Source organism: Procambarus clarkii, chromosome 43 (assembly GCF_040958095.1).
Source record: "Procambarus clarkii isolate CNS0578487 chromosome 43, FALCON_Pclarkii_2.0, whole genome shotgun sequence".
Taxonomy (NCBI): domain Eukaryota; kingdom Metazoa; phylum Arthropoda; class Malacostraca; order Decapoda; family Cambaridae; genus Procambarus; species Procambarus clarkii.
Genome location: NC_091192.1, coordinates 37,781,697 through 37,809,361, shown reverse-complemented (window position 1 = coordinate 37,809,361; position 27,665 = coordinate 37,781,697). Strand labels below are relative to the sequence as shown.

The 27,665-nt window shown below is 48.3% G+C and overlaps 1 protein-coding gene across 2 annotated transcripts; it reads right to left on the bottom strand.

The window, feature by feature from the left end:
* Window positions 1-3,812: 3,812 nt before the first annotated feature.
* On the bottom strand, window positions 3,813-25,762 carry LOC123755972 (uncharacterized). 2 transcript variants are annotated; one of them, XM_045738984.2, is made up of 5 exons: window positions 25,634-25,762; window positions 19,864-19,920; window positions 13,562-13,953; window positions 8,278-8,424; window positions 3,813-4,793 (listed from the first exon to the last, which is right to left on the bottom strand). In XM_045738984.2, the coding sequence occupies exons 2-5, from the start codon at window positions 19,889-19,891 to the stop codon at window positions 4,608-4,610; spliced, it is 753 nt and encodes a 250-aa protein (XP_045594940.1). In that variant the 5' UTR covers window positions 19,892-19,920; window positions 25,634-25,762; the 3' UTR covers window positions 3,813-4,607. The 2 variants fall into 2 exon arrangements, with proteins under 2 accessions (XP_045594940.1, XP_045594941.1); XM_045738985.2 differs by having other exon boundaries at window positions 13,562-13,950.
* Between the last annotated feature and the right edge of the window lie 1,903 nt (window positions 25,763-27,665).

Sequence of the window (27,665 nt, the reverse complement as noted above, 5' to 3'; positions counted from 1 at the left end):
AAAATAACTCCTTAAGCCCCAGCATTCGTCCATCAAGGATTACAGTTCAACCAAGTAAACTTAAGCTTAAACAATAGTTTATCTCTGCATAAATGCAATTGAAGGTCGTTTGAGGTTCAGGTGATTTCATGAGTCTAAAGAGATAATTCAGTGTCTATGTTATTTAACAGTTACAAGTCATAGCGACACAAACCCCTGAACTCGCTGTAGAACTGAGAGACTCTGTGATCTTAGATGACATAATACTTTAAATCATTTAACTGTTGTATCCATGATGACAGATCAATAACCTAGTCTCCCATACCTGCCACACAGAGCCAGGGCAGCCGTCATGAACGTACCGACGTGTTGACTTACTAACATGTAATGAGTTTATTACTTTGAGGGGGGAGCATCAGGTAGGTCAGTACTAAATCATGAACTGCGACCCGTGTTTTCTCTCCCCCGGAGTTATGTCGGAAATTTACGACTCCCAAATACTAACCCCTAGGATGATAAGATAAATTCATTGAACTAGGAAATTAAATTTACTTACCAATAGCGTAGTACAACCAAATTCTCACAAACATTTATGCTGCTCTTACATCAGCCGCCCAATTTCTATGAGAATTAACTACTCATATAAACCGAATTAAACTCAGTCTAACCTTGTTTGATTTAATAGGCAATATGGATTAGAAATTGATTTAATTCAATTTTATAAATTACATCTCCGTTTATCGGTAAAGTTTTCCCACAGCTGCGATCAGATGATCCAAGCTAGATAAAAGTCACGATCTGAATTTCACCATGTATATATGTATTTTTATCAAATGCCACTTAGGTTCAATGATATACGCAGCAGAAAACCGTCTGTTGATACTTGGAGTGCGTTAATATGACATAAAATAACATGAGCAATGATCAATTCAAATAGGAAACCAGAATGAAATATCGTGACTTATTTGCCAAGTTCATATTCAGTAAAGATCCAGGTGGCGCGCGCGTCACCTGGGAAGACTGGCCTGGAGACTTGGCGAGAGAGAAGCCATTTTGATGTGTATCCCGAAGTTGGTTCTTTTCATCGACTGTTATACGGATCATCCGAGCATTATCCGGTCCCACACTTTGCAGACAACTTAATCCATCATTGTGGACTCCGCATCCGTTTGGTTAAGTACCCATTGCAACATTTTATGGCCATAATCTTGTGTGCTAGGGTGTCCAATCGTTAAACAGCCAGATGATAAAAAAAACACCAGTAAGTATTTTCCCCCTTGTCAGTCAACACCCCTCTCAATGTGTATTAGTGGAAATATTTGTAGTCATGTAGATATTGCATACTATTAATTTCACAGAGTTTAATTTATCTATGAAGGAGGATCACCGCTTCCAGTGAATCCCATGTCTGCCAAGTCATCATGATCAAACAAGATTAGACTGGTTACGGGAAGCTGTTTGACGCATTCTACCTGAACTGCTTGACAGCTCAGACTTTGTTTCTAATTATAATCTTGTAGTTTGTGTACTAACTATATGATTAAAATTTATAAATGAAATTTGTCATCAAATGATTTAATAATTATATGCAAAAGGTAGTCTCAGCCTTAATGATTTTACCCCCCAAGGGATGTGCAGGGAAAATAATCTAAATATTATGTAGAAGTTTTACAGTCCACTTCTCTAATATTTTTAGATAAATTATTTATATTACTATTATATCAGATTATATGCTGGAGTATTTTCCCCCACACTCATTGAAAATCTTTGCCAGAGGTACTCTGAGGGCTTGAGGCACTTGGAGGGCTTGAGGCACTCTGAGGGCCTGAGGCACTCTGAGGGCCTGAGGACTTCTTAGGGCTTGAGGCACTTTTAGGGCCTGAGGCACTCTTAGGGCTTGAGGCACTCTTAGGGCCTTAGGCCGTAAGGCACTCTGAGGGCCTGAGTCACTCTGAGGGTTTGAGACACTTGGAGAGCCTGAGGCACTCTGAGGGCCTGATGCACTCTGAGGGCCTGAGGCACTCTTAGGGCCTGAGGCCGTGAGGCACTCTGAGGGCCTGAGGCACTTTTAGGGCCTGAGGCACTCTGAGGGCCTGAGGCACTTTTAGGGCCTGAGGCACTCTGAGGGCCTGCTCTGCCTGGTTTAACTTCCAGGGTAATACATTGTCTGGTCCAACAGCTTTAGTGTCGTCTAGTGATGTTTGTTATTTCTTTACTTCCTCTGTTGTCACCTTAATATTTGTCTGTCTCTCATCTTGGGTCATCTCCTCTTCTAACATTGGGAGTTGCTCAGGCTCGGTTGTGAACACTCCATGGAAACTGGTGTTCAGTACCTCGCAGATTTCCTTGTCAGTTTCTATATATGCCATTTTTAGCTTTTCCTAGTCTTGTCATTTGGTCGTTCACTGTCATTTTCCTTTTTATATGACTATGTATTTTCTTGGCTGTTTCTTTGATTTAATAGCAATATCGTTATCATAATTTATTTTCGATGCTCTTTTTTATATTTATGTATTGGTTCCTTGCTCCTTTGGGCCTATTCCTCTTTTCATCTGTCCTTTGACCTCTGTACTTCCTTCACTCGCTCCTGCTATTCATTATTGCTCCTTGGCACTGTACATTAACCCATAAGTTACTATATTCTCTCATACATTTTCATTTATTGTTGGTATAACAGTCTTCAGCCTCCTGACATCTCCATTTGACTTGGTTTATCATTTCCTGCATTGTCTTTCCTCTAACTTCTTCCACCCAGTGTACAGTTATCAGATACTATCTTATCCTCGTGTGGTCCCCTTTTCTATTGTCAGGTCTTCTTTCGTGACCCCTTGTCTTGTGGTCATAGTTTTAAGTCCAGTCATATAATCAAACAATAGGACACAATGACCACTGACTCCTAGTAGTATTTTATGTTCCAATTTCTGAGGTTTTCCTCATTCTGAGAAAAGATCGGGTTTAATTGTTTTGATGTATCTTCAATTTTTCTTGTGTTATCCCTCACATGTCATGTTAAGAAAGTTCTGTCTACACCTTCCATTAATTTTGTTCTCCACGTTTCTTCCTCACCACGGGGATTCCTTGATTCCCAAACACTCTCTCTTTGATTTAGATGCCTCATGACTAGTAGTTTAGCTCTTGTTATGTGAGCTGCTATTGCTGCTCTCTGAAGTTCATCTATACATGACTTGTTGTTGTCATCATTATCCTGTCTGGGTCTTCTGCTTTTTGGTGGAGGAATGTAGATTACAAGGACCACTATCCTTTTCTCATATACTGTTAGAGTTCCAGTAATGGAGCCTGTGTATCTGTTTGCTCTTTAATCTTCCTGTTCCTCAAACTTCTACTTTTGCTTTCTAAGGGGTGTCATCTCGCCTCCATGTCTCTGCATCCTTTCTTTCCTTATTACATGGTATCCCCCAGATAAATTGCATCCTAGATATTTTATTTTAGTTTCCACTATTGCAATTATATCAGGTATTTTTTCATTTAATTTTTATTTTATTTCCTCTGCTTTGTTTGTTACTACATCAGAATTTGTGTACAATACAGTGAGTATCTACTTGGATACTCTGTTACCAAAATTCACAGAGCTATTCAGTTTCAACTAATGTGTGCTGCACATGAGAGATGGATGCAGTCCTCTCTGTGATGAATTGGTTGTGAGGTCGGAAATATCCAGTAGTAAGAAGGAAGATGACAGTCAGAGGGGGGGGGGGGGGGGTGGGGGGTATGAGCACATTCGTCTTCAAAGGAATACTTATCACAAAACTCTATGGAATATACTAACAACCTCATATCCTAGCATAAACAGGGTGAAGGAAAAATTATATCCATAAGTTGCTGTCTTTATTGCATATATTAGTTGATCCAGGTACAGTTGTAAACATTTGTAACCCACCTAACCTAACTTGGTAAGCCCTAATGGTATGTGTCAGTGGAACCAGGAGAGCCAGGCTTCTTGACCTCTCTCTCTTGAGAAGATCATTCATCACTGTCTCCTGGTTCACTGCCGGCCACCAGTGGGGTCCTAGTTGACTCCCTCACCGCCAGAGGGCCCGTGGTTCAGACTTCTACCACTGGAGAGTATACTCTAGGGCCCTAGTTGACTTACTCGCCGCCAGTGGGCCTGTGGTTCAGACTTCTACCACTGGAGAGTATACTCTAGGGCCCTAGTTGACTTACTCGCCGCCAGAGGGCCCGTGGTTCAGACTTCTACCACTGGAGAGTATACTCTAGGGCCCTAGTTGACTTACTCGCCGCCAGTGGGCCTGTGGTTCAGACTTCTACCACTAGAGGGTACTATGGGGACCCCTAGTTGATTCTCGCCGACAGAAGGCCCGGGGTTAACACCGGAACTAGTACCCAAGTGTGCAATAGTCAACCGATCACTTAACAAATACAAAGACAATAATGCCCAGAAAAGCTGCATCATCACACGTTGATGAGCGTTAGGAAAGGACTAGCGAAGACAGTCATTGTACAGAGTTATACCCATGCCCACAATGCCCCTTATTCCCCAAGAGAGACCTGTGAGACCTTCTCTTATCATGCATGCCCTGGGAAGAGAGTCCCATGTTCCCCTTCTCTTGCGTATCTCAGGGCGAACAACTGTTGGAGGTCTTTAGGGACTAGGGGATGTTGAATATGGCGCCCGAGCCAGCGGACGACGGGGAGAAGTTTTCACCGAGCTGAGCGTAGCGTTCCTTGCCGTCGCTGTCCCTGATCTTCTTGAAGAAGCTGTCGTTGATGCCATAGAGAGTAGCAGCGGCCTCACACGGCAGAGCTTCCGACTCCCAGGCGCAGGTCAGCGAGTCCTGTGTAATATGCGGCCTCATTATTGTCCTGGCTCTTGTACTCTACTGTCCTGGCTCTTGTACTCTACTGTCCTGGCTCTTGTACTCTACTGTCCTGGCTCTTGTATTCTACTGTCCTGGCTCTTGTATTCTACTATTCTGGCTCTTGTACTCTACTGTTCTGGCTCTTGTACTCTACTGTCCTGGCTCTTGTACTCTACTGTCCTGGCTCTTGTATTCTACTGTCCTGGCTCTTGTAGTGTACTGTCCTGGCTCTTGTACTCTACTATTTTGGCTCTTCTACTGTACTGTCCTGGCTCTTGTACTCTACTGTTCTGGCTCTTGTACTCTACTGTCCTGGCTCTTGTATTCTACTGTCCTTACTCTTGTACTCTACTGTTCTGGCTCTTGCACTCTACTGTCCTGGCACTTGTACTCTATTGTCCTGGCTCTTGTACTCTACTGTTCTGGCTCTTGTAGTGTACTATTTTGGCTCTTCTACTGTACTGTCCTAGCTCTTGTACTCTACTGTCCTGGCTCTTGTACTCTACTGTCCTAGCTCTTGTATTCTACTGTACTGGCTGTTGTATTCTACTGTCCTGGCTCTTGTACTCTACTGTATTGGCTCTTGTACTCTTCTGTCCTGGCTCTTGTACTCTACTGTCCTGGCTCTTGTATTCTACTGTCCTGGCTCTTGTAGTGTACTGTCCTGGCTCTTGTACTCTACTATTTTGGCTCTTCTACTGTACTGTCCTTACTCTTGTACTCTACTGTTCTGGCTCTTGTATTCTACTGTCCTGGCTCTTGTACTCTACTGTCCTGGCTCTTGTACTGTACTGTCCTGGCTCTTGTATTCTACTTTCCTGGCTCTTGTATTCTACTGTCCTGGCTCTTGTACTCTATTGCCCTGGCTCTTGTACTCTACTATTCTGGCTCTTGCATTCTACTTTCCTGGCTCTTGTACTCTACTGTCCTGGCTCTTGTACTGTACTGTCCTGGCTCTTGTATTATAATGTCCTGGCTCTTGTACTCTACTGTCCTGGCTCTTGTACTCTACTATTCTGGCTCTTGCATTCTACTTTCCTGGCTCTTGTACTCTACTGTCCTGGCTCTTGTATTCTACTGTCCTGGCTCTTGTACTCTACTGTCCTGACTCTTGTACTCTACTGCCCTAGCTCTTGTAATCTACTTTATTATACTCTACTCTTTTACACATATAATTAAATTATTAAATTGAATTATATGTGTACTTGCTACATGGTCTATTCAGCTTGACGTCTTTTTCTGATAATTACACTCGTGGGTGTACATGTCACCTGGATGTACATGTCACCTAGGTGTACTTGTCACCTGTGTGTACTTGTCACCTGGGTGTACATGCCACCTGGGTGTACATGCCACCTGGGTGTACATATCACCTGGGTGTACATGCCACCTGGGTGTACATGCCACCTGGGTGTATATGTCACCTAGGTGTACATATCACCTGGGTGTACATGCCACCTGGGTGTACATGCCACCTGGGTGTACATGTCACCTGAGTGTACATGTCACCTGGGTGTACTTGTCACTTGTGTGTACTTGTCACCTGGGTGTACATGCCACCTGGATGTACATGCCACCTGGGTGTACATATCACCTGGGTGTACATGCCACCTGGGTGTACATGCCACCTGGGTGTACATATCACCTGGGTGTACATATCACCTTAGTGTACATGTCACTTGTGTGTACATGTCACCTGGGTGTACATCACCTGGGTGTACATCACATGGGTGTACATGTCACCTAGGTGTGCATCACCTAGGTGTACATATCACGTGGGTGTACATCACCTGGGTTTACACTCAGGTGATATGTACTAGGTGTACATATCACCTGGGTGTACATCACCTAGGTGTACATCACCTGGGTGTACACATCACCTGGGTGTACATATCACTTGGGTGTACATCACCTGGGTGTACATCACCTAGGTGTACATCACCTGGGTATACACATTACCTGGGTGTACATCACCTAGGTGTACATCACCTGGGTGTACCTATCACCTGGGTGTACATCACCTAGGTGTACACATCACCTGGGTGTACATCACCTGGGTGTACATCACCTGGGTGTACATCACCTAAGGTGTACACATCACCTGGGTATACACCACTTGGGTGTACATGTCACCTGGTTGTACATCACCTGGGGTGTACATCACCTGGGTGTTCATTAGCTGGGTGTACATCACCTGGGTATTCATCACCTGGGTGTACATCACCTGGGTGTACACATCACCTGGGTGTGCACATCACCTGGGTGTACATCACCTGGGTGTACATCACCTGGGTGTACATCACCTGGGTGTACATCACCTGGGTATTCATCACCTGGGTGTACATCACCTGGGTGTACACATCACCTGGGTGTGCACATCACCTGGGTGTACATCACCTGGGTGTACATCACCTGGGTGTACATCACCTGGGTGTACATCACCTGGGTATTCATCACCTGGGTGTACATCACCTGGGTGTACACATCACCTGGGTGTACACATCACCTGGGTGTACATCACCTGGGTGTACACATCACCTGGGTGTACATCACCTGGGTGGACATCGCCTGGGTGTTCATCACCTGGGTGTACATCACCTGGGTATTCATCACTTGGGTGTACATCACCTGGGTGTACACATTACCTGGGTGTACACATCACCTGGGGTGTACATCACCTGGGTGTACATCACCTGGGTGTACATCACCTGGGTGTACATCACCTGGGGTGTACATCACCTGGGTGTTCATTACCTGGGTGTACATCACCTGGGTATTCATCACCTGGGTGTACACATCACCTGGGTGTACACATCACCTGGGTGTACATCACCTGGGTGTACATCACCTGGGTGCACATCACCTGGGGTGTACATCACCTGGGTGTACATCACCTGGGTGTACATGTCACCTGGGTGTACATCACCTGGGTGTTCATCACCTGGGTGTACATCACCTGCGTGTACACATCACCTGGGTGTACATCACCTGGGTGTACATCACCTGGGTGTTCATCACTTGGGTGTACATTACCTGCGTGTACATCACCTGGGTGTACATGTCACCTGGGTGTACATCACCTGGGTGTTCATCACCTGGGTGTACATCACCTGCGTGTACACATCACCTGGGTGTACATCACCTGGGTGTACATGTCACCTGGGTGTACATCACCTGGGTGTTCATCACCTGGGTGTACATCACCTGCGTGTACACATCACCTGGGTGTACATCACCTGGGTGTACATCACCTGGGTGTACATCACCTGCGTGTACATCACCTGCGTGTACATCACCTGGGTGTACATGTCACCAGGGTGTACATCACCTGGGTGTACATCACCTGGGTGTACATCACCTGCGTGTACATCACCTGGGTGTACATCACCTGCGTGTACATCACCTGCGTGTACATCACCTGGGTGTACACATCACCTGGGTGTACATATCATCTTCTCACCTGACTAAAGATGGTATATTGAGGGCAGATAAAGCTGAAAGTGAAGGTAGTCTCTTTGGTGAAGTTGGCAGGGTAAAGCTGTTGTAGTGGCAGACACACGTGGAAGATCTGGCAGTCGTTGTCCTGGTCAGCGTAGTATCCGTACACCTGAGGGGAAGGTACTCTTAGTCTGGCAGACACCTCAGTTACCTCTGTATATGTCTGTTATTGTTGTGGCAGACACCTCAGTTACCTCTGTATATGTCTGTTATTGTTGTGGCAGACACCTCAGTTACCTCTGTATATGTCTGTTATTGTTGTGGCAGACACCTCAGTTACCTCTGTATATGTCTGTTATTGTTGTGGCAGACACCTCAGTTACCTCTGTATATGTCTGTTATTGTTGTGGCAGACACCTCAGTTACCTCTGTATATGTCTGTTATTGTTGTGGCAGACACCTCAGTTACCTCTGTATATGTCTGTTATTGTTGTGGCAGACACCTCAGTTACCTCTGTATATGTCTGTTATTGTTGTGGCAGACACCTCAGTTACCTCTGTATATGTCTGTTATTGTTGTGGCAGACACCTCAGTTACCTCTGTATATGTCTGTTATTGTTGAGGCAGACACCTCAGTTACCTCTGTATATGTCTGTTATTGTTGTGGCAGACACCTCAGTTACCTCTGTATATGTCTGTTATTGTTGAGGCAGACACCTCAGTTACCTCTGTATATGTCTGTTATTGTTGTGGCAGACACCTCAGTTACATCTGTATATGTCTGTTATTGTTGTGGCAGACACCTCAGTTACATCTGTATATGTCTGTTATTGTTGAGGCAGACACCTCAGTTACCTCTGTATATGTCTGTTATTGTTGTGGCAGACACCTCAGTTACCTCTGTATATGTCTGTTATTGTTGTGGCAGACACCTCAGTTACCTCTGTATATGTCTGTTATTGTTGTGGCAGACACCTCAGTTACCTCTGTATATGTCTGTTATTGTTGTGGCAGACACCTCAGTTACATCTGTATATGTCTGTTATTGTTGAGGCAGACACCTCAGTTACCTCTGTATATGTCTGTTATTGTTGTGGCAGACACCTCAGTTACATCTGTATATGTCTGTTATTGTTGTGGCAGACACCTCAGTTACATCTGTATATGTCTGTTATTGTTGAGGCAGACACCTCAGTTACATCTGTATATGTCTGTTATTGTTGAGGCAGACACCTCAGTTACATCTGTATATGTCTGTTATTGTTGAGGCAGACACCTCAGTTACCTCTGTATATGTCTGTTATTGTTGTGGCAGACACCTCAGTTACATCTGTATATGTCTGTTATTGTTGAGGCAGACACCTCAGTTACCTCTGTATATGTCTGTTATTGTTGAGGCAGACACCTCAGTTACCTCTGTATATGTCTGTTATTGTTGAGGCAGACACCTGTGCTTAATAGTCATTGCATCAGAACTCACAATTGTCATTTGTACTGTTGCTCTGTATATTTCAGAACACACACACACACACACACACACACACACACACACACACACACACACACACACACACACACACACACACACACACACACACACAAACACACACACACACACACACACACAAACACACACACACACACACACACACACACACACACACACACACACACACACACACACACACACACACTTCGCTGGAAGACAGAAGAGTTAGGGGGGACATGATCACCACATTCAAGATTCTGAAGGGGATTGATAGGGTAGATAAAGACAGTCTATTTAACACAAGGGGAACACGCACAAGGGGACACAGGTGGAAACTGAGTGCCCAAATGAGCCACAGAGATATTAGAAAGAACTTTTTTAGTGTCAGAGTGGTTGACAAATGGAATGCATTAGGAAGTGATGTGGTGGAGGCTGACTCCATACACAGTTTCAAGTGTAGATATGACAGAGCCCGATAGGCTCATGAATCTGTACACCTGTTGATTGACGGTTGAGAGGCGGGACCAAAGAGCCAGAGCTCAACCCCCGCAAACACAACTAGGTGAGTACAACTAGGTGAGTACACACACACACATACACACACACACACACACACACACACATAGGGGGCCTCGTAGCCTGGTGGATAGCGCGCAGGGCTCGTAATTCTGTGGCGCGGGTTCGATTCCCGCACGAGGCAGAAACAAATGGGCAAAGTTTCTTTCACCCTAAGTGCCCCTGTTACCTAGCAGTAAATAGGTACCTGGGAGTTAGTCAGCTGTCACGGGCTGCTTCCTGGGGTGTGTGTGTGTGGTGTGGGGAAAAAAAAAAAAAGTAGTTAGTAAACAGTTGATTGACAGTCGAGAGGCGGGCCGAAAGAGCAAAGCTCAACCCCCGTAAAAACACAACTAGTAAACACACAACTAGTAAACACACACACACACACACACAGCCAGTTTCCATGGAGTGTTCACTACCGAGCCTGAGCAGCTCCCATTGTTGGAAGGGGTTACCCTAGATGAAAGACTATCAGATATAGAGGTGACAGCAGAGGAGGTAATGAAACAGTTGACAACTCTAGATGCAACTAAAGCAGTTGGACCAGACAAAGTATCACCGTGGATACTAAAAGAAGCAGCACAGGCCCTCAGCGTGCCTCTGGCAATGATCTTTAATGAGTCACTTATGTCAGGAGAATTGCCCAGTTGCTGGAAGAAGGCAAATGTCGTGCCGATCTTCAAGAAAGGTGATAGGGAGGAAGCACTTAACTATAGACCTGTATCACTGACAAGCATCCCCTGTAAAATACTGGAAAGAATAATTAGGCTAAGACTGGTTGCACACCTGGAGAACATTAGGTTTGTGAACAAACATCAACATGGGTTCTGGACAGGGAAATCGTGCCTAACAAACCTTCTGGAATTCTATGATAAAATAACGAGGATAAGACAGGACAGAGATGGTTGGGCAGACTGCATATTTCTGGACTGCCAAAAAGCCTTTGATACAGTACCGCACATGAGACTGCTGTTCAAGCTCGAGAGGCAGGCGGGGGTGGGGGGAAAGGTCCTAGCATGGATAAGGAACTACCTAACAGGAAGGAGCCAAAGAGTTACGGTAAGGGGCGAGAAGTCGGACTGGCGAACAGTAACAAGTGGAGTACCACAACGATCAGTGCTGGGACCAATTCTATTTCTTGTATATGTTAACGACATGTTTACAGGTGTAGAGTCCTACATGTCGATGTTTGCGGATGATGCAAAGTTGATGAGAAGAGTTGTGACAGATGAGGATTGCAGGATCCTCCAAGAGGACCTGAACAGATTGCAGAGATGGTCAGAGAAATGGCTACTAGAATTCAACACGAGCAAATGTAAAGTTATGGAAATGGGACTAGGAGATAGGAGACCAAAGGGACAGTACACAATGAAGGGGAACAGCCTACCTGTAACGACGCGTGAAAGAGACCTGGGGGTGGACGTAACACCTAATCTATCTCCTGAGGCACATATTAATAGGATAACGACAGCAGCGTACTCTACACTGGCAAAAGTTAGAACATCATTCAGAAACCTAAGTAAGGAGACATTTAGGACGCTTTACACTGCCTACGTGAGGCCAGTCTTAGAGTATGCCGTCTCATCATGGAGTCCCCATCTGAAGAAGCATATAATGAAACTGGAAAAGGTTCAGAGATTTGCAACGAGACTCGTCCCAGAGCTACGAGGGATGGGGTATGAGGAGCGCCTGAGGGAACTGTGCCTTACGACACTAGAAAGAAGAAGGGAGAGGGGGGGACATGATAGGAACGTATAAGATACTCAGAGGGATTGACAGAGTGGACATAGACGAAATGTTCACACGGAATAGTAACAGAACGAGAGGACATGGATGGAAGCTTGAAACTCAGATGAGTCACAGAGATGTTAGGAAGTTTTCTTTTAGCGTGAGAGTAGTGGGGAAATGGAATGCACTTCAGGAACAGGTTGTGGAAGCAAATACTATTCATAATTTTAAAACCAGGTATGATAGGGAAATGGGACAGGAGTCATTGCTGTAAACAACCGATGCTCGAAAGGCGGGATCTAAGAGTCAATGCTCGATCCTGCAGACACAACTAGGTGAGTACAACTAGGTGAGTACACACACACACACTCAAACACACACACACACACACACACACACACACACACACACACACACACACACACACACACACACACACACACACACACACACATAACGTCTGCGGCATATGCGAGGCTGGCTAACATCAGAACAGCGTTCAGGAACCTGTGTAAGGAATCATTCAGAATCTTGTACACCACATATGTAAGACCAATCCTGGAGTATGCGGCCCCAGCATGGAGCCCGTACCTTGTCAAGCACAAGACGAAGCTGGAAAAAGTCCAAAGGTATGCCACTAGACTGGTCCCAGAACTAAGGGGCATGAGTTACGAGGAAAGGCTGCGGGAAATGCACCTTACGACACTGGAAGACAGAAGAGTAAGGGGAGACATGATCACAACCTACAAAATCCTCAGAGGAATCGACCGGGTAAACAAGGATAAACTATTCAACACTGGTGGGACGCGAACAAGGGGACACAGGTGGAAACTGAGTACCCACATGAGCCACAGAGACGTTATAAGGAACTTTTTCAGTGTCAGAGTAGTTATCGGATGGAATGCATTAGGCAGTGATGTGGTGGAGGCTGACTCCATACACAGTTTTAAATGTAGATATGATAGAGCCCAGTAGGCTCAGGAATCTGTACACCAGTTGATTGAAAGTTGAGAGGCGGGACCAAAGAGCCAAAGCTCAACCCCCGCAAGCACAAATAGGTGAGTACAAATAGGTGAGTACACACACACACACACACACACACACACACACACACACACACACACACACACACACACACACACACACACACACACACACACACACACACACACGCGCACAAAGGGGATTGATAGGGTAGATAAAGACAGTCTATTTAACACAAGGGGAACACGCACAAGGGGACACAGGTGGAAACTGAGTGCCCAAATGAGCCACAGAGATATTAGAAAGAACTTTTTTTAGTGTCAGAGTGGTTGACAAATGGAATGCATTAGGAAGTGATGTGGTGGAGGCTGACTCCATACACAGTTTCAAGGGTAGATATGACAGAGCCCGATAGGCTCATGAATCTGTACACCTGTTGATTGACGGTTGAGAGGCGGGACCAAAGAGCCAGAGCTCAACCCCCGCAAACACAACTAGGTGAGTACAACTAGGTGAGTACACACACACACACACACACACACCTACCCGTCCACTGCAGCTGAAGGTGTCGACAATATTTGTCCTGATAAGGGTAGCATTATCTGGAAGACGAGACAGGAGGCTACCCACAGGCGCAGTCGTTCTCAGCAGCTGGGATCCTGCGGGCGCTGTTCTCAGCAGGTGGCCGATCTGGGCATCTTCCAGGACGGCATTACCACTGGGGAACACCTGGGGTAGCGTCTGGGGTCGAACCCCAAGCTGGATGGGGTTGGCTTGGGGTATGACCTGGGGGCTGAGCTGAGGATTGGCTGCCGGGATGGGGTTGACCACCACTGGAAGACTTCCTTCCCCTTGATCCACTGGGATTGAGTTGGGTACCTCGTTGACGGGCGTACCGAGCTGCCTGGGCGCCCTCCCCAGGGCACCGCCACACGCTGCTACAGACAATAACACAAGTCAGTGCATGGATTATGTCATGCCCGTCTTCACAAATTACTATTCGCTAAGCTTTTCGGGTCCTCACATTTCTCCTAGATAAGCTCCAGGGACTGATATTACCTCTCGTTGAGCTCCAGGGACGATGTCTCCTCGTTAAAGTGTACCGTCGCATATTCGGTAGTTACCCCTTAATGACTCCTAATCTTCAGTGGTACTGGACACTCGCTCGTTGATCCTTCGTTAACAGCAAGATTATTTTACTATTCCTCACTTAATGTTTGAAGGCTAACTTCAAGTTACTATTTAATCCAGACAAGTAATCAAAGATCTTTACTAAAATGCCAGTAGTGACTTTATTATATATACACACACGTGACTGCTGATTTAACAACTATCATAATCGTCTGTATATTTGTAATAAGATAACTGTTATTATTACTATTACTACAGGAAGTATATTTAATGAGCTCACTAAAAGTAAGCAATTATTAAGAAGTAAGAGATGGCAAAATATAATAAATATTAACGTAAGACAATGAATAAATATAGATAATTTGAGGAAGACAGATTAAGGCTTTACTCACACACTCACGCGGTCATCACCAACGGCGCCGTCTACTCCACTGTCCTCAACCTCACCCTGTCCCGCGCCTCACTAACTGTCCCGCGCCTCACTAGCTGTCCCGCGCCTCACTAGCTGTCCCGCGCCTCACTAACTGTCCCGCGCCTCACTAACTGTCCAGCGCCCCATTAACTGTCCCGCGCCTCACTAGCTGTCCCGCGCCTCACTAACTGTCCCGCGCCTCACTAGCTGTCCCGCGCCTCACTAACTGTCCCGCGCCTCACTAGCTGTCCCGCGCCTCACTAGCTGTCCCGCGCCTCACTAACTGTCCCGCGCCTCACTAACTGTCCAGCGCCCCATTAACTGTCCCGCGCCTCACTAGCTGTCCCGCGCCTCACTAACTGTCCCGCGCCTCACTAGCTGTCCCGCGCCTCACTAACTGTCCCGCGCCTCACTAGCTGTCCCGCGCCTCACTAGCTGTCCCGCGCCTCACTAACTGTCCCGCGCCTCACTAACTGTCCAGCGCCCCATTAACTGTCCCGCGCCTCACTAGCTGTCCCGCGCCTCACTAACTGTCCCGCGCCTCACTAACTGTCCAGCGCCCCATTAACTGTCCCGCGCCTCACTAGCTGTCCCGCGCCTCACTAACTGTCCCGCGCCTCGCTAACTGTCCAGCGCCCCATTAACTGTCCCGCGCCTCACTAGCTGTCCCGCGCCTCACTAACTGTCCCGCGCCTCACTAGCTGTCCCGCGCCTCACTAACTGTCCCGCGCCTCACTAGCTGTCCCGCGCCTCACTAACTGTCCAGCGCCCCATTAACTGTCCCGCGCCTCACTAGCTGTCCCGCGCCTCACTAACTGTCCCGCGCCTCACTAGCTGTCCCGCGCCTCACTAGCTGTCCCGCGCCTCACTAGCTGTCCCGCGCCTCACTAGCTGTCCCGCGCCTCACTAACTGTCCCGCGCCTCACTAACTGTCCAGCGCCCCATTAACTGTCCCGCGCCTCACTAGCTGTCCCGCGCCTCACTAGCTGTCCCGCGCCTCACTAGCTGTCCCGCGCCTCACTAGCTGTCCCGCGCCTCACTAGCTGTCCCGCGCCTCACTAACTGTCCCGCGCCTCACTAGCTGTCCCGCGCCTCACTAACTGTCCCGCGCCTCACTAGCTGTCCCGCGCCTCACTAGCTGTCCCGCGCCTCACTAACTGTCCCGCGCCTCACTAACTGTCCAGCGCCCCATTAACTGTCCCGCGCCTCACTAGCTGTCCCGCGCCTCACTAGCTGTCCCGCGCCTCACTAGCTGTCCCGCGCCTCACTAGCTGTCCCGCGCCTCACTAACTGTCCCGCGCCTCACTAACTGTCCCGCGCCTCACTAACTGTCCAGCGTCCCATTAACTGTCCCGCGCCTCACTAACTGTCCCGCGCCCCATTAACTGTCCAGCGCCTCACTAACTGTCCCGCGCCTCACTAACTGTCCAGCGCCTCATTAACTGTCCAGCGCCTCACTAACTGTCCCGCGCCCCATTAACTGTCCCGCGCCTCACTAACTGTCCCGCGCCTCACTAACTGTCCCGCGCCTCACTAACTGTCCCGCGCCCCATTAACTGTCCAGCGCCTCACTAGCTGTCCCGCGCCTCACTAACTGTCCCGCGCCTCACTAACTGTCCAGCGCCCCATTAACTGTCCCGCGCCTCACTAGCTGTCCCGCGCCTCACTAGCTGTCCCGCGCCTCACTAACTGTCCCGCGCCTCACTAACTGTCCAGCGCCCCATTAACTGTCCCGCGCCTCACTAGCTGTCCCGCGCCTCACTAGCTGTCCCGCGCCTCACTAACTGTCCCGCGCCTCACTAACTGTCCCGCGCCTCACTAGCTGTCCCGCGCCTCACTAGCTGTCCCGCGCCTCACTAGCTGTCCCGCGCCTCACTAACTGTCCCGCGCCTCACTAACTGTCCAGCGCCCCATTAACTGTCCCGCGCCTCACTAACTGTCCCGCGCCCCATTAACTGTCCAGCGCCTCACTAACTGTCCCGCGCCTCACTAACTGTCCAGCGCCCCATTAACTGTCCAGCGCCTCACTAACTGTCCCGCGCCCCATTAACTGTCCCGCGCCTCACTAACTGTCCCGCGCCTCACTAACTGTCCCGCGCCTCACTAACTGTCCCGCGCCCCATTAACTGTCCCGCGCCTCACTAGCTGTCCCGCGCCTCACTGACTAACTGTCACTAGCTGCTGTCCTAGTGCCTCACTAGCCTGTCACTAGCTAGCTGTCCCGCGCCTCACTAGCTGTCCCGCGCCTCACTAACTGTCCCGCGCCTCACTAACTGTCCAGCGCCCCATTAACTGTCCCGCGCCTCACTAACTGTCCCGCGCCCCATTAACTGTCCAGCGCCTCACTAACTGTCCCGCGCCTCACTAACTGTCCAGCGCCCCATTAACTGTCCAGCGCCTCACTAACTGTCCCGCGCCCCATTAACTGTCCCGCGCCTCACTAACTGTCCCGCGCCTCACTAACTGTCCCGCGCCTCACTAACTGTCCCGCGCCCCATTAACTGTCCCGCGCCTCACTAGCTGTCCCGCGCCTCACTAACTGTCCCGCGCCTCACTAACTGTCCCGCGCCTCACTAACTGTCCCGCGCCTCACTAACTGTCCCGCGCCTCACTAACTGTCCCGCGCCTCACTAACTGTCCCGCGCCCCATTAACTGTCCCGCGCCTCACTAACTGTCCCGCGCCTCACTAACTGTCCCGCGCCTCACTAACTGTCCCGCGCCCCATTAACTGTCCCGCGCCTCACTAACTGTCCCGCGCCTCACTAACTGTCCCGCGCCTCACTAACTGTCCCGCGCCTCACTAGCTGTCCCGCGCCTCACTAACTGTCCCGCGCCTCACTAACTGTCCCGCGCCTCACTAGCTGTCCCGCGCCTCACTAACTGTCCCGCGCCTCACTAACTGTCCCGCGCCTCACTAACTGTCCCGCGCCTCACTAACTGTCCCGCGCCCCATTAACTGTCCCGCGCCTCACTAACTGTCCCGCGCCTCACTAGCTGTCCCGCGCCTCACTAACTGTCCCGCGCCTCACTAACTGTCCCGCGCCTCACTAACTGTCCCGCGCCTCACTAACTGTCCCGCGCCCCATTAACTGTCCCGCGCCTCACTAACTGTCCCGCGCCTCACTAGCTGTCCCGCGCCTCACTAACTGTCCCGCGCCTCACTAACTGTCCCGCGCCCCATTAACTGTCCAGCGCCTTACTAACTGTCCCGCGCCCCATTAACTGTCCCGCGCCCCATTAACTGTCCCGCGCCTCACTAACTGTCCCGCGCCTCACTAACTGTCCCGCGCCCCATTAACTGTCCAGCGCCTCACTAGCTGTCCCGCGCCTCACTAACTGTCCCGCGCCTCACTAACTGTCCAGCGCCCCATTAACTGTCCCGCGCCTCACTAGCTGTCCCGCGCCTCACTAGCTGTCCCGCGCCTCACTAACTGTCCCGCGCCTCACTAACTGTCCAGCGCCCCATTAACTGTCCCGCGCCTCACTAGCTGTCCCGCGCCTCACTAGCTGTCCCGCGCCTCACTAACTGTCCCGCGCCTCACTAACTGTCCCGCGCCTCACTAGCTGTCCCGCGCCTCACTAGCTGTCCCGCGCCTCACTAGCTGTCCCGCGCCTCACTAACTGTCCCGCGCCTCACTAACTGTCCAGCGCCCCATTAACTGTCCCGCGCCTCACTAACTGTCCCGCGCCCCATTAACTGTCCAGCGCCTCACTAACTGTCCCGCGCCTCACTAACTGTCCAGCGCCCCATTAACTGTCCAGCGCCTCACTAACTGTCCCGCGCCCCATTAACTGTCCCGCGCCTCACTAACTGTCCCGCGCCTCACTAACTGTCCCGCGCCTCACTAACTGTCCCGCGCCCCATTAACTGTCCCGCGCCTCACTAGCTGTCCCGCGCCTCACTGACTAACTGTCACTAGCTGCTGTCCTAGTGCCTCACTAGCCTGTCACTAGCTAGCTGTCCCGCGCCTCACTAGCTGTCCCGCGCCTCACTAACTGTCCCGCGCCTCACTAACTGTCCAGCGCCCCATTAACTGTCCCGCGCCTCACTAACTGTCCCGCGCCCCATTAACTGTCCAGCGCCTCACTAACTGTCCCGCGCCTCACTAACTGTCCAGCGCCCCATTAACTGTCCAGCGCCTCACTAACTGTCCCGCGCCCCATTAACTGTCCCGCGCCTCACTAACTGTCCCGCGCCTCACTAACTGTCCCGCGCCTCACTAACTGTCCCGCGCCCCATTAACTGTCCCGCGCCTCACTAGCTGTCCCGCGCCTCACTAACTGTCCCGCGCCTCACTAACTGTCCCGCGCCTCACTAACTGTCCCGCGCCTCACTAACTGTCCCGCGCCTCACTAACTGTCCCGCGCCTCACTAACTGTCCCGCGCCTCACTAACTGTCCCGCGCCCCATTAACTGTCCCGCGCCTCACTAACTGTCCCGCGCCTCACTAACTGTCCCGCGCCTCACTAACTGTCCCGCGCCCCATTAACTGTCCCGCGCCTCACTAACTGTCCCGCGCCTCACTAACTGTCCCGCGCCTCACTAACTGTCCCGCGCCTCACTAGCTGTCCCGCGCCTCACTAACTGTCCCGCGCCTCACTAACTGTCCCGCGCCTCACTAGCTGTCCCGCGCCTCACTAACTGTCCCGCGCCTCACTAACTGTCCCGCGCCTCACTAACTGTCCCGCGCCTCACTAACTGTCCCGCGCCCCATTAACTGTCCCGCGCCTCACTAACTGTCCCGCGCCTCACTAGCTGTCCCGCGCCTCACTAACTGTCCCGCGCCTCACTAACTGTCCCGCGCCTCACTAACTGTCCCGCGCCTCACTAACTGTCCCGCGCCCCATTAACTGTCCCGCGCCTCACTAACTGTCCCGCGCCTCACTAGCTGTCCCGCGCCTCACTAACTGTCCCGCGCCTCACTAACTGTCCCGCGCCCCATTAACTGTCCAGCGCCTTACTAACTGTCCCGCGCCCCATTAACTGTCCCGCGCCTCACTAACTGTCCCGCGCCTCACTAGCTGTCCCGCGCCTCACTAACTGTCCCTCACACCCCCCACCCTGAGGGACGGGCCCCACTTCCTCCCCCCGTCCAAGTGGCCAGTAAGTGTTCGGGTTTAACCGAAGCTCAACCCCGACAAGCACAACTAGGAGAGTACTACACCAAGGCTAAACCTTTACACTGTTCACTAACAGTGTTCAACAGATGAACACTGTTTACTAAATGGTGCACGATTACAGGGGCTCTGATACTTACCCTTGTTAAGCTCCTAGTGGCAGGACAATATGGTGACAATACTCACCAAGGAGGATGGTGATAGCAATGATCATGGTGAAGATCTGGTTACTACTCAACACACCTGTAAATATTGGTTAATTAAGTGTTATAAGGTAACCTCTTTACTTATATTAGAGTTACAAGACATTTTGGTCCGAGTAGTTGAATCTTAAACAACAGCAGCATGTTGCAAGATAACATATTTACTTTGTGTTGCAAGATAACATATTTACTTAGTGCTGCAAGATAACATATTTACTTTGTGTTGCAAGATAACATATTTACTTAGTGTTGCAAGATAACATATTTACTTTGTGTTGCAAGATAACATATTTACTTAGTGTTGCAAGATAACATATTTACTTTGTGTTGCAAGATAACATATTTACTTTGTGTTGCAAGATAACATATTTACTTAGTGTTGCAAGATAACATATTTACTTTGTGTTGCAAGATAACATATTTACTTTGTGTTACAAGATAACATATTTACTTAGTGTTGCAAGAAAACATATTTACTTTGTGTTGCAAGATAACATATTTACTTTGTGTTGCAAGATAACATATTTACTTAGTGTTGCAAGATAACATATTTACTTTGTGTTGCAAGATAACATATTTACTTTGTGTTGCAAGATAACATATTTACTTAGTGTTGCAAGATAACATATTTACTTTGTGTTGCAAGATAACATATTTACTTTGTGTTGCAAGATAACATATTTACTTTGTGTTGCAAGATAACATATTTACTTAGTGTTGCAAGATAACATATTTACTTTGTGTTGCAAGATAACATATTTACTTTGTGTTGCAAGATAACATATTTACTTAGTGTTGCAAGATAACATATTTACTTTGTGTTGCAAGATAACATATTTACTTTGTGTTGCAAGATAACATATTTACTTTGTGTTGCAAGATAACATATTTACTTAGTGTTGCAAGATAACATATTTACTTTGTGTTGCAAGATAACATATTTACTTTGTGTTGCAAGATAACATATTTACTTTGTGTTGCAAGATAACATATTTACTTTGTGTTGCAAGATAACATATTTACTTAGTGTTGCAAGATAACATATTTACTTTGTGTTGCAAGATAACATATTTACTTTGTGTTGCAAGATAACATATTTACTTTGTGTTGCAAGACAACCTTACATATTACTATTCCTTACTATTATTACTTAGTAATAATATTATTACTTAGTAATATTATTATTATGCAGTAATATATATTAATAATATTATTAAAATAACCTTTGGTTGATTAAGTTATCATATTAGTGCTGCAAGATAACCTGTTGACTCGTTTTCATAATTTGTGTTATCTTCGTTCTTGTTACTGCCGTTATGTTTTGGTTGAACACTTGAACGAGAATGAACATGCAAGGCATACGTGTCGTAACTATTGAACACTAAATAGGTGATCACTATACACAGGATATTGAACACTAAACAGGTGATCACTATACACAGGATATTGAACACTGAACAGGTGATAACTGCATACTGAACAAGTAACCATCCAGCGACTGAATACTGAACTAGCGAGCGCTAGGAAATGAACAGATGAACAATTGTATCACGTAAAAACTGATATTGAATTGGTAAATATTGAACAAATGAACACTGAACACTTAGCAAGCTAACATGTAACATTGAACGAGGTAACAATGGGCACTGAACAAGTGAAAACTGGGTACTGAACATGTGCATACTATATATTGAGGAAGTGAACAAGGAACTTTGCCAGGAAAAAAGGAGCTGAACAAGTGAACGCGGTACTGAACAAGTGAAAATTTAACCTGCGAGCACAGAATTCTGAAAATTAAAATATATGAACACCTAACATATGGTCACAATATTGAACAAGAGAATATTAAATGTTAAAACTGATGAACACGAAACATGAAAAATGTGAAACTAAGCAATGAACAGGTATAATTAAGCCTTAAAAACCTAAACAGAATAATTTTAAAAGGCTGAACAGTAAAACATTGGGAAGTGAACATGTTTATCAATTCAAACATTAACTGAACTCCTTGAACATTTAAAAACTCGATATTTTGTCAGACAAACAATTGATATTGAACAGATTAACAATGACTACCAAATAAGTGAACACCTGTCATTGATGAGATGAACACTGCTTATTGAACAGATAAACAATGTTCACTGAACAAAGATTTCTCTATATGTGGAATTTACTATTTTGTTTAATTTTCTCGATGAACAGGTGAACACTGACCAGTAGTGAAGATTGAAATGTTCAAAATTGAACATTGGTCAGTTGAACGCAAATATTGAACAGTTGAACATTGCTCATTAAATATCAGCAACTGCATGTAGCATTCGAGCACTAGCTGTTGAACAGTTAACTGTATCGGGGGACAGGCAGCCAATATATATATATATATATATATATATATATATATATATATATATATATATATATATATATATATATATATATATATATATATATATATATATATATATATATATATATATATATATATATATATATATATAAGAATGAAAACTCACACCCCAGAAATCACATTCAGGCTTGTTCGCATATATATATAAGATAAATAGGAAAACCAGGGATATACTGAACATCTTGTTTCAGAATCTTTACTTTAAAATGCATAACGTTTCGAATACTTCTCGTATTCATCATCAGATCTAAAAGAAAAAACAGAAATCACAATCACAATCTGTTAAATAGCAACCTTTCAGCTGTTCATTTGTACACTGTATAGTGCACAGTAGGCCCTGTAATTTGATTTATAGTTCATTCTGGTAGTTTAATTTTATTATAATTTTGTTTAGTTTATCATGTCTTTGCCCTTTCTTACTTATTTCAAGTCTTGACATTGTACATTAATATAATCTTTTATTTAGGATATATAATACATTTTTTGGTATTTAATTTTATTTAATATTTGAGTTTTTTATAAGATTTTGGTTAGTACTTTATAATTGTCGTTTATTCTGTTTGTATTTTACATACATTTTTTGTAGATTTGTAGTCATTATATAAATATTTGTTATAGTGTTTAGTATCTATGTGTTGGGTATCAAGTTTCACTTCTGATCACTTCACGTAAGTTTAATAGAATGGTTTGTTTTAGTAGTTATAAATTTCATCTTGTAGTTTAATGGATTTTTAAATTAGCTTTAATATATGTGACAGTTAATAAGTTTTATTTGTATTGATCACTTTAAGTGCGCTTAAGTGTTTTGTTTTTTAAGCATTTTCCTTTCTTTGATAGGCAATTATATTCAGTATGAGTTCTTTGTTTACCAGTTATTTGATTGTGATTTCTGTTTTTTCTTTTAGATTTGATGATGAAAACGTTATGCATTTTAAAGTAAAGATTCTGAAACAAGATGTTCAGTATATCCCTGGTTTTCCTATTTATCTTAAAAATAAGATTCCCGAAGGGAACATCGATCATAAATATATATATATATATATATATATATATATATATATATATATATATATATATATATATATATATATGTTAGGTTTATATCGAGGTCCCCCCTAGGTTTGAATAGCTGATTAACCACTCCCTCCCCCCCCCTAGGATGTAACCCCCACAATAAACTAACTCCTGGGTACCTACTTACTGCTAGGTGAACAGGTGCAGTAGGTGATAGGATATGCGCCCAATCATTTCTGTCCCACCCGCGATTTGAACCCGGAATTCACGAGTGTGAGTCGAGAACCAACCCGACTGTACTAACGACACAAACTCCAAGTGCATGTAAACCGGTGAACGATGTACAGATGAACAAGTGAACACTGTATAATGAACATGAAAATCTATATATAACAATGAACAGGGAATAGATGAACTTCTAATTAGCAAACACAACGGGAATGTCAATAGATTTAAACAGAATGCAACTGTGAACAGGGGGACTAACACCAGGTAAACAGGGGGACTAACACCAGGTGAACAGGGGGACTAACACCAGGTGAACAGGGGGACTAACACCAGGTGAACAGGGGGACTAACACCAGGTGAACAGGGGGACTAACACCAGGTGAACAGTGGACTAACACCAGGTGAACAGGGGGACTAACACAAGGTAAACAGGGGGACTAACACCAGGTGAACAGGGGGACTAACACCAGGTGAACAGGGGGACTAACACCAGGTGAACAGGGGGACTAACACCAGGTGAACAGGGGGACTAACACCAGGTGAACAGGGGGACTAACACCAGGTGAACAGGGGGACTAACACCAGGTGAACAGGGGGACTAACACCAGGTGAACAGTGGACTAACACCAGGTGAACAGGGGGACTAACACAAGGTAAACAGGGGGACTAACACCAGGTGAACAGGGGGACTAACACCAGGTGAACAGGGGGACTAACACCAGGTGAACAGGGGGACTAACACCAGGTAAACAGGGGGACTAACACCAGGTGAACAGGGGGACTAACACCAGGTGAACAGGGGGACTAACACCAGGTGAACAGGGGGACTAACACCAGGTGAACAGGGGGACTAACACCAGGTGAACAGTGGACTAACACCAGGTGAACAGGGGGACTAACACCAGGTGAACAGGGGGACTAACACCAGGTGAACAGGGGGACTAACACCAGGTGAACAGAGGGACTAACACCAGGTGAACAGTGGACTAACACCAGGTGAACAGTGGACTAACACCAGGTGAACAGTGGACTAACACCAGGTGAACAGTGGACTAACACCAGGTGAACAGGGGGACTAACACCAGGTGAACAGGGGGACTAACACCAGGTGAACAGGGGGACTAACACCAGGTGAACAGGGGGACTAACACCAGGTGAACAGGGGGACTAACACCAGGTGAACAGGGGGACTAACACCAGGTGAACAGGGGGACTAACACCAGGTGAACAGGGGGACTAACACCAGGTGAACAGTGGACTAACACCAGGTGAACAGGGGGACTAACACCAGGTGAACAGGGGGACTAACACCAGGTGAACAGGGGGACTAACACCAGGTGAACAGTGGACTAACACCAGGTGAACAGGGGGACTAACACCAGGTGAACAGGGGGACTAACACCAGGTGAACAGGGGGACTAACACCAGGTGAACAGTGGAAGGTAGGAGAGCACGGGTGCGGGGGAGGGGGAAGGGAGACACAGGGGGAGGCGGAGCTCGCGGACATTACCCCAGGAACTGGTGGTGTTCCAGAGGTCAAGATGGCTTCCTTCCCGGCTGCAGCACCCTCCCTGTGTTCCGTATTAATACCTAAACGGGGTTGTGTATTAGCTCTTGGGTCCCGCCTGTCAACCAAGAGTCACGTGGTGTAGGAAGTTCCTCACCCCCTGGGTTCTGGCATCTATGGGATCCGTGTTTATGGTCATGTTTCTCTACTGAAGAAGTTCCCGCCAATACAACAACGACAGAGTTGGGTTGATGGTTCTCTTCTGTGTTCCTTGTCCTCAGAGTTCTTGGTGTTCTGTGTCTAGATGTACTCACCTAACAGTGCTCGCCTCTCTCTGCTTGTTGGGGTTGAACTGCAGCTCTTGGGTCAGCGGGAAGTATGATGATGTTCCATGTGTAAGAACTCAATACCTCATATAAGGAAGAGTTCGTTAGCGAGCCTCAAGGTGTTGTTGACCACATGGGTCAACAACACCTCTAGCAAGTGTACTTGTAGGGTGTGGCTGTCTACCTTATGAGCGAGGGTGTACGTCTTGAAGGGTGTGGCGGTAGAGTTAACACCCTGAGTGTAGCAGAGACTGGAGGGTGAACTACTTACGGTAGAGTTAACACCCTGGGTGTAGCAGAGACTGGAGGGTAAACCCTGGGTGTAGCAGCAACAGCAGGTGAAGGAGCGACTTCTGGAGAGCTGATGGTTGACTGTGAGAAACCCAGAGCTTCCCAGGTTATATATACCAGAGCCGGGAGAGGTTCCAGTGTCTTGACCCATCACCACCAACCCTCCCCACCACCATCACCCCTCCCAACCACCATCACCCCTCCCCATAACCACCACCCCTCCCCACCACCATCACCCCTCCTCATCACTACCACCCCTCCTCATCACCATCACCCCTCCTCGTCACTACCACCCCTCCCCATCACCACCATCCCTCTCCATCACCACCCCCCCCATCACCACCATCCCTCCCCATCACCACCACCCCCCCCCATCACCACCACCCCTTCCCACCACCACCAACCCTCCCCATCACCACCACCCCTCTTCCCATCACCAGCACCCCTCCCCATCACCACCACCACTCCCCATCACCACCAACCCTCCCCACCACCATCACCCCTCCCAACCACCATCACCCCTCCCCATAACCACCACCCCTCCTCATCACCATCACCTCTCCTCATCACTACCACCCCTCCCCATCACCATCACCCCTCCCCATCACCACCATCCCTCTCCATCACCACCACCCCCCCCCATCACCACCATCCCTCCCCATCACCACCACCCCCCCATCAACACCACCCCTCCCCACCACCACCAACCCTCCCCATCACCACCACCCCTCTTCCCATCACCAGCACCCCTCCCCATCACCACCACCACTCCCCATCACCACCACCCATCCCCATCACCACCACTCCTCCCCATCACCACCACCCATCCTCATCACCACCACCCCCTCTTCCCATCACCAGCACCCCCTCCCCATCACCACATCCCCTCCCCATTACCACCACCCCTCCCCATCACCACTACCCCTCCCCATCACCATCACCACTCCCCATCACCACCACCCCTCCTCATCACCACCACCCCTCCCCATCACCACATCCCCTCCCCATCACCACCACCCCTCCTCATCACCACCACCCCTCCCCACCACCATCACCCCTCCTCATCACTACCACCCCTCCTCATCACCATCACCCCTCCTCATCACTACCACCCCTCCCCATCACCACCATCCCTCTCCATCACCACCCCCCCCATCACCACCATCCCTCCCCATCACCACCACCCCCCCATCACCACCACCCCTCCCCACCACCACCACCCATCCTCATCACCACCACCCCCTCTTCCCATCACCAGCACCCCCTCCCCATCACCACCACCCACCTCTCCATCACCACTACCCCTCCCCATCACCACCACCCTTTCCCATCACCACCCCCCTCTCCATCACCACCACCCTTCCCCATCACCACCATCCCTCCCCATCACCACCACCCCCCCCCATCACTACCACCCCTCCCCATCACCACCATCCCTCTCCATCACCACCCCCCCCCCATCACCACCATCCCTCCCCATCACCATCACCACAACCCCTCCCCATCACCACAACCCCTCCCCATCACCACCACCCCTCCTCATCACCACCACCCCTCCCCATCACCATCACCACAACCCCTCCCCATCACCACAACCCCTCCCCATCACCATCACCCGTCCCCATCACCACCACCCCACCCCATTACCACCACCCCTCCCCATCACCATCACCACCAACCCTCCCCATCACCACTACCCCTCCCCATCACCATCACCACTCCCCATCACCACCACCCCTCCCCATCACCACCACCCCTCCCCATCACCATCACCCCTCCTCATCACTACCACCCCTCCCCATCACCACCATCCCTCTCCATCAGCACCACCCCTCCCCATCACCACCACCCCTCTTCCCATCACCATCACCCCTCCTCATCACTACCACCCCTCCCCATCACCACCATCCCTCTCCATCACCACCACCCCTCCCCATCACCACCACCCCTCTTCCCATCACCAGCACCCCTCCCCATCACCACCACCACTCCCCATCACCACCACCACTCCC